The 8960-nt window shown below is 40.0% G+C and overlaps 1 protein-coding gene across 1 annotated transcript; it reads right to left on the reverse strand.

Annotated features, from left to right (window-relative positions):
• Positions 1-949: 949 nt before the first annotated feature.
• Positions 950-8726, reverse strand: MED4 (mediator complex subunit 4). The gene is made up of 7 exons (XM_057367345.1): positions 8587-8726; positions 6342-6408; positions 5828-5998; positions 5398-5455; positions 4582-4668; positions 3655-3786; positions 950-1655 (listed from the first exon to the last, which is right to left on the reverse strand). Exons 1-7 carry the CDS (start codon positions 8703-8705, stop codon positions 1483-1485), a joined length of 807 nt encoding a protein of 268 aa, XP_057223328.1. The 5' UTR covers positions 8706-8726; the 3' UTR covers positions 950-1482.
• Between the last annotated feature and the right edge of the window lie 234 nt (positions 8727-8960).

The raw sequence follows: 8960 nt of genomic DNA on the forward strand, positions 1-8960 counted from the left end.
AAAAGAACTCCTCGCAGTTCCCACGGTTGGAACGCGACACATAGGAATAACTTTAGAGTGTGAAAAAGGTGACAGTTTAATAACTCTGAAAATACTTCTAAAAGAAACAGCTGAGACAAAACCAAATTCCCCATTTCTCCTAAAAAAAAAAAAAATCGCTGCCCCCTATTTCATGGTTGAACCGGATTGGTCCTTTTCCTTTCTACATCCTTATGGGATTTGCACCTATGTTGGTCATAGGTGGCAGCATTACTGGCAGCAATGTTTGAAAGATTACTTGATTTAAGGTGGAATTACCTGATTCATCAGATACTTCCTGTAAGGAAATCTAACAATTTGAAAAATGAAGAGTATTGTGATCTGTGCTGCAGGAAGTCTTGCTGCAGGACAGAAACCTGCAGCTGCCAGGAGCAACAGTTCACATTAATTCTGTAATTTTATGCTCTCAAAATGACTCCTTAAGCAAAACAAGATAAAGAAAGCCAAGGGAAGTGCCTTTGGAAAGACATAACCTGATGCAGGAAATGCAACTACCGAAGTAAACAAATTAGCAGGTTCAAAGAACTGAAAAAATTGTAGATGACAAGAATAAAAAAAATCCATGAGCACTTTGATCTGAAAGGAGCTGAACCTGCAGCATGCCCCAAAGCATGTCACCTCCAGGTTTCCRGGGTGCTTAACCAAGTACTAGTGCAGGCTTATGGGTGGGGACTCGTTGCCTCAGACCTGTGTGTGTACCTGGAAGGGCTCACCTGAAGAGGAAGGACAGGCTTTCCATTTCTGACTCCTCCTCAGCTGCTTCTGATGCTGACTGGGCGTTTTACAAAGGGGAAAATGGAATACAGACTTCTGAAACTCAATCAGAATTCAACCACATGCAGGGATAAAATGTGCTGAGTATTGAAGTTACATGGCAACTCATCTAAGATTCAAGTTTGGAAAACTAAAGTTAGATCAAAGCTGACTTTATTTATGACAAATCATTCATTATATATTACAATAATTACAAACTCTTTTATTACACTTTATTGCCGTATTTTTGTTCTTGATACGGAGATGATCAAGAACATGGATTTAGGCAGTAACAAAAAAAGATACTAAAATTACAAACTTCATGTTTCATTTCTGTGGCATAGAAAAGGCGCTATCACCAAAAGAGTAAAGTTACTAACAAACAAACAAGGAGATTCCCCTTACGCCTTTTTTCCCAGGAACTTTAGTCAGCTAATGTATTGTAAATACATATACATATACATATATATATATATATATATATATATATACATATCTGTTGCAAACATACATTCACACAATCACTGAAAATCTGTTATCTCTGCCCCAGCAGACAGCTCCCAGTCATTTTACTTGAGCATCTAATGGGAAAAAAATCTACAGTCCATGGTTTTTTAGTCACCCTCTTTCTGAGCCAGCTGTCACCTTCTCCACAGGAAAGGTCTACTAAGGATACTGTCCCTCTTGTACCTAGTCTGAGTCACTGCTGCTGCTCGAGGAGTCTGTTGACATAACTTCTACATCATCTTCATTCTCTTTATTGTGTCCTGGAGGCTCCAGCATGAAGTCATTACTATGATTAGGAGGTAGCATGTTCATTGACATATCACTTGACTGCCAAGGATACTGAGGAGCAAGCACATCTGGCAAAAAAGGGCAAAATCAATCAAACTATCCATTCTGTATACTGACAAGTTCAACAAGACAGCTCAACCAGAACTTCACTTTAAAATCAAAAACAAATCTTAAAATCCTTGCTGAATTTTGGACAGATTAAACCCTCCAGTAACAACTGGAAAATGTTCATGCCAAGATAGAGCAATTCTGTAACTGTAAAAGTCTACCCTGCCAGAGAGGCCCATTTATGTAGGTGGCTCTTGATAACTCTTACAGAGCTTTTCACCTTCAAAGCACACTTTGAACTGACTAAGCATTCACAACCACTGCAAGTAATGAAAATTATCATTGTCTGTCAGTATGCAAAAATAGATAAAAATATTACATTAAAAAAAATTCAGGTAGGCCATAAAAATTCAGAGAAAAAAGCTCTATCCAAATATGCCTGAAATGCCTTTATTTGATCAAGCTCAGAATGGAAGCCACTGTTTTACATCATGTGGCCATGCTTCAATGCTAAAAACAGTCTGCTATTAAACCAGGCCTCAAAGTTTGGAGGCTGCCAGGCAGCCCAGTGGCTGGCTTGCACATTCATTAAGGACTTGGCAACTGGACATCCCTGCAGGGGTTAGATCAAAAGAGTTAGATTCCATAATTAGCATTCTCAGGACATGCCTCCATGCATCAACAGATTCAGCATCCCTACACAAAATGCTGGGGCAGCCTTGACTTTTTTGTAAATGAATGTTTCCCTCTTGACAGTGTAATTATGTGAGGGTTTAATCTAACAGAGGAGCCGAAGACTCAATTAAGAACTTTACTGGAGGAGTTTAAATCCCACATTTTCCAGTTTCTCAAGGAAAATCCCTAAAATTCCTGAAAATTCTTTTCGGTTCTTACAGAGTCAGCACTCAAAAGTAAACGGATTAAGTCTGCATCCTCTAAAGCAGAGGAGCCAGCCAGAATGGGCTCTACTARAACTTACATAAGTAAATGCTCAAACTGCATTAGGAAGTCACAGCCTTAACATCCCCTGATCATATTTCAAAAGAACAGAAAAGATACATGGGCCAATCCACAGCAATGCCCTGACGGGTTGATATGGACTGATGTCAGGGTCCTACTCCCATTCAGCTCATTGACCCATTTTATCTGAGGCTAGAGGTTTATAAAGTGAGATTATGCAGAATTTCCAGTCACTTCATAAGACATGACAATASGATTAGACAGAGGATTGGAAACACAAAATCCAAATTTATTATTTCTCCAATGGAGTTCAACAGGGTTTTTTAACAAATTCAGCAGGTTTTTTTTGTAAAAAAAGCTTTTCATAATGCCTGATAGTGGCTTAACAGACATGTAMGAACTGTTACTGATTTCCTATGAATCCAAACTAAGAATTTTTCCATAATTTAGTCTAACCGTGGTAGATTAATACCACACAGATACAGAACTCTTGATTCAATTACTGTAATTTATTGCTAAATTGATTTTTATCATGAAGAAATGCATCTCACTAAAGTCAATGGAAGTGCCCATTTCACTAAGCAATTAAGAGATTAAAGCTCGATTCCTACACTCAATGTACAATCTCAGCAGTTGTCTCTTGACATGTCTTTTCAATCTAAAACTTGTAAGCATAGATTCAAAAAAAGGTAGGAGATGACACTAAACCACATTTCTTCCAAATATAGCCTTCACAATTCCATGCCTTGTCATCACCACTAAGTAAAAGTTGCTCTGAAAGTGCTTCTTTCTAATATGATTGGAAATCACTTAATTTATTTATTTAAAATACATGAAGGTAACTGAGTTTATATTGACTTAGCTGTAGAGTCTGCAGTTTAGCATGAAATGAAAAAAATATGCAATTTCTAATTAACTTTATTTAGTAGGTCTTCACTGCTAGGAAACAACATTAACCATCATTTTCATTGTTCTACTTCTGATTTGCCTTAGCTAAGGGAAATTGCTCTGACTGTAGAAGGAATAAAGAGAAACAAAACAAATCTCAGTTTTACCTACCTGGCAGTCTGCCTGCTGCAAGTGCATCCCCTGGTAAATGTCCATTAACTCCATTGGTGGATGGGTTGTTCATCTGACCCAAGAGACCACTTCTCATTTCCAGATCTGTAGGATATGGCCTACGTGGGTCTCCTTTAAGAAAAAAGAAGAATAAGAATGCTTTGAAATATTTAACACTTGTCTTGCAGACATTAGCTTTAACTTCAATACCTAGTTCAATGACCAAAAACCCCCATACTCTGGTTGCTTGGATCAGCAACAAGTATCACACCAGTTTTATCAAAATCCAGGTCTGTCTTTCACTTGGACTTTCCCTGTTCACTCAAACTGGGCAGAAAAAGCACATTTAAAAATTAAATAAACAACCCAAAACAACTAAAACAAAAAAAAAAACCAAACAAACAAACCCATCATGTTTAAAAGGTATCTTTGCTCTCCCTGCTACATCACAGCTAAACAGCAAGGACAGCAATTGGATCAAACACATTTTCATCTTGGACAAAGAAGGTAGTACCCAAAATCTAAACACGTTGTAATAAAAGTTCTGCTTCTGACTCTGCTGATTACTAACATTCTCTGAAGGGAATATTAAAAGGGACAAGAGGGAACAAAACCAAGCACATAGAAAAGCCTTTAACACACTTGCCTTTGACTTATAAGGGTTGGCATTCAGGGGAAAAAGGCAAACAAAGAATAGCAGAGGATGCCAGTCTCTAAATGAAAGCAGTTTCATAACCTTTTGCAGACAAATATGAAGTCCACAGGACTTTGGATATCCRTTTTTGTTGAAATACTAGATATAACAGCTGAAAACTATGTTACTCTAATAAACCAGAGTGATTTTCACCATATAAGAACATTGTAAGACCAGATACTAACTATGATTTACTATGAAAAGAAATCTACTATCATAAACACAATAGTTACCTGGTACCCATGTCAGAGGGGCACAAACAGCATTGCTAGCACTGATCCTATGGGCATATTTAATTATTTCTTCAGAGGAAATGGCGCCTGGAAAAATGGAAAAAAGGTTGCTGCATTCTCAAGTGATTGCAATATTTAATTATTCCAGAATATTGGTCACCAATATTTAAATATAGGTAGGTGATTTTGCCAAACATTAAGAGCCTGGTTCAAATGCAATGACTGTTCAGAAGCGTTTCAGACTAAGCAAAGATGAGCTTTGCAGTGAACTGATTTTACAGACATGAGTGCAAAGCACCTTCAGTGTCAATGGTTTTCTAACCTCATGGAAAACACAATCTCTTAAACAAATGTACTTGCCAAGCACAATTCCTAAAACTTCAGTTCCTGCTTYATTATAAAATTTTCTGTTTGTTTGGTTTGGTAAGTGCCACAGAGTGACAGGAAATGCTACAATTACAAACTAGCATCACCAGCTAGTCACTCTTTCAAATTCAGTGCATATACACACAAACATTTTCTTCCTTTCCTTAACAAACCTGCAGAGGCAATTTCATAAGGCACTTAGATAATCAGATATACTATTATCAGTCCAAAAAGACAACTCATGTTTGCCACAAAAAAACCAATTCAATCCTGCCTTTATTCTGAGGAAGTGTTTACAGTTTCATAATGAAACAGAAATTTGTTTACATACATAAAGCATCTGAAATCCGTGACAGTAGAATTAAAAAAATTAAAAAGGCCCAAATTGAGCTCACTAACAGCTTTGTTTACAATTGCATTTACGTAGTACATACAATCATTACTACTCACCTTTTCGTGCTTTTTCAATTGATTTCAGTTTTTCCTTTGCTTGATAAACAGCTGTTGCCTAGTTGTAAAAAATAAAAATCCACAAAGTAAACCAAACCTTCAATCCATCTTTAATTTATAAACATCTACATAAAGCCAACGTTGTGAATAAACCATTTCATTTAATTGCATTTTAAGAGAAACTATTCTGTGAACATTTTCAAAATACACAGAAATAAAGTAGGTTTAGAAGAAACTTAGCATTATTTGAAAAAAACTAATATCATGATAACTCAACAGTGTTTTGACTACTGAGAAAAAACCCAAACCACTAAACTCTTATGAAGTTTTAGATATTTAAATCTTCTCAAACTAACACAACACCTCTTTGTCTAGAACCACCTTTTCTGCAAGTAGATGCTTAAAAGCAAACACATCATTATGAACTTACCAGTATGTGCTCTGCTTCTTTTAGCTGTTTCTGCAGCTGCTGAATATCATTATCCCTCTTTTCTACTACCTTTTCTAAAAGCTGCATTTCATGATGTATTTTTCCCTGATCAACCGCCAACTTCATTAGCTCTTGAAACTCCGCATCTCTCTGAATCAGCAGTTCCAGAATCTATTGAACAAGAGTTTGTAGAACTTTTAATTTGGTTAGAGTAACAACACACCCTCAGTCGTACTACAAAGGAGAGAAAATGACATCCATAGAAGTATTTTTGTTTTATGAAAAATGAAACAAAATTTCTTCCTGTTTGCAGAAACTGCCTATGAAGCACACAAAAAATAAATAACAGGAGAACCAAGAATGCCTTTGCAGCAGGGGCAGAACCCCATCATCACCTTTAGCTTGAGAATAGGCAAGGACAAAGGTAGAGAGAAAGAACAAATAAAAGAACGGAAAAATCAGAAGTAAAGCATTATGCTTACCCAAAGAAACACAATTTAGAAAGTCAGCTTACCTGGCTCTCCTCTCCTGGTTGTGGAAGCTTTTGGTTTCTTGAAATTGCCAAAATTTCAATTAGTTCCCTGAAAGGAAAACTCTGTTCGCACAATTTTCTAGGGCATTATCAATCAAGCAATCACAAAATTACCAGAGAACTGGTATAATTACAAAAGTATTCATGGACCTTAGTACTTTGTATWTTACAGTACAGTGTGGGGAGGGATTTTTCAACCTAGAAAGCACTTTTTTTTTTGTTATTTGAGCTTATGAAGCATTTGCATAATTCAAATCAAGAAATGTGCTAAGTTCCTGTTAGACCATAAAAGACTTAAGCAGAAGCTGAGAGAAGAAACTGCCTAATGAAGTGCACTCATACCCCTCTTTACTACTTTGTTTGTTGCAAGAAGTTCTTCACTGTTTTACTTCTCTACTTCTCCATTTTTTCCCAATATAATTGTAGTTTACAGCAATTAAGTCTACACTTTCAAATACCTACATAGTCTGTTATGAAACAACTTTAACAACAAATATTTCTATAAGTGTGTATTAGCTGTGCATCAAGCACACAAAAATATAAAAGAACCCTAGTAACATTCTGGGSCTAGGCTAGAAGTACTTCTCAAACAGACCTCCTGATCATTCTTCCAGATATCCAGATACCTTGCCACTGTTCTGAAAAGCCAGCAAGAACCTCTGAGTACCATGATGCAAAAAGGCATTTTCTATAAATTCAGCAAAGTTATTTGGCTGAGTATGAGTAACTGTCTGTCTGGAGAAAACTGTCCTTGGAAGTGCTGATTCTTTGCTTGGTCCAGTGTGAGCAGCTCAATGGGATGTGCGAGTAATACAGCAGTGGGGCCAGAATCTTACAATAAAAACAGGTAATTTTCAAAATGTCTTAAAAAAAAMCAGTAAAGCTCTAATCTTGGCGTACATTTCTTGGTCACTCCGGAACACTACTATGATTTTACTTAATTAGAGAATAAAGAAACTTATCATTGTCACTAAAGCAACTAAAGCACTGACAAACACTGAAGAGTAGCAAATAGAATCAGTTTTAAGTAGATCAGATACCACCATGAAGGCTGTTGTCCTGGACTGCTGTAATTCTACCCCATTTTAGACAGATAATGCACAGATGTAGATGCAAAACTATAGGAAGGCTACAGATTAGACACATTGCTTAATTTTTGCCCCTTACCACCAAACCAGTATTGTGACTGACAAAGKCCTAGCTCCAGGGTGCTGCAACTTTTCTGATCAACAGGAAGATTCACTAAATGCTGCTGAAGGTTGCTATGGGATCATTATCATAGAACACTAGTTCCAGCATTAAAAGCAATAGTAATTTAGATAAAGAGTAAGTTTSTTTTTCATTTTTCCATAAACACTTGTTCTCCAGCAACACTTATATCACCATAAAATCTGTGATTAAGGATAAAACTTAAACAGACACAAGAACAACTCACCAATACCTTGTCTTACTCCTGGTAATCATTGAGTAAGCGAGCCACATGGATAGCACAGGTTATTCCCTCTGAAAATGCTTTCCTAAGCTCCTGCTCTCCCTGAAGTGTGGAAAATCATTAGGAACTAGCTGAACTTCACTGCCTGCTATGCCTCCACACATGGTTGACAACTTGGATGGGGACTGCCAGTCTGGCCTTAAGAGTATAGACTAAGTATCTGAGCACTTATATCACTCTAAAGACGAGCTCTCCAGCATACTTGGAGTGAATGTACCATTAATACAAGCAATAACCTGCACAGCTTATGTCATGCAACACCATCTATGTATTTCTGACTTAAGCATAATTTTTAGAGACTAATAAAATGCATAAAATGGGCGTGTGAGTGTGCCCTTCACAGGAAACGCAGGCGTCAACCAAGTGAGAAAGTCAAGTGGGAGAATAAGGAAGCGCTCCTTCTTTCTGAAAATGGGAGGGAAAGCACGGCTGATGCTTTCCCACTGGGAAAAGCGCCGAGAAGCAAAGCTCAGGGCCGAGCCCCGGCGCAGCACCAGCCCCTCTCCCACAGGAGCCAGCCTGAGGACGGCGGGGGAGCAAGAAAAGGTGTGCCGGAGCCGGGCCGGGCCGGGCCAGCGGTCCAGTCGGGCCGGCCCCCTCCCATCCCAACCTCAGGGGCTCCCGCTCCTCAGCCGTCCCCGCCGGAGGTTCCGCGCCCGCACCGCGCCGGGAGCCCTCAGCGCGCCTCCGGTGTCCCGCCGCTATTGGGGGCCCACGGCGGGCCGAGCGCGGTACCTGGCCAACAGCTCGAGATCCTCCAGCGCCGCCAGGAGCCGGTCCCGGGTGCTGCTCCGCTCCCCGCCTCCGCCGCCCGTCGCTGTCGCTGTCGCYGYCGCCGCCGCCGCCATCGCCATCCGGGTGCGGACCCAAGCGGGAACCGCCCCCGCAAGGCGCGAGCAGGCGCGCGGCAGCGCCCCTGGCGGCGGAGTGCCGAGCCGCAGCCACGCGGCTGCGCGCGCATGCGCAGGGCGGGGCGGGGCGCGGGTGGGGCGGATCCTGTCTCGCCGGCTCCCGGGAGACGCCAGGGGAAGGGAGGAAGGGTAGGCGGCGGGGAATTGGCGGGGCTTGGCCCAGGGGCGGTGGGTGTGAAGGTAAGGGAGGTCAGCGTC

This window comes from Malurus melanocephalus, unplaced genomic scaffold, assembly GCF_030028575.1.
Source record: "Malurus melanocephalus ecotype Western Australia unplaced genomic scaffold, MMel_1.1 scaffold_78, whole genome shotgun sequence".
Taxonomy (NCBI): Eukaryota; Metazoa; Chordata; class Aves; order Passeriformes; family Maluridae; genus Malurus; species Malurus melanocephalus.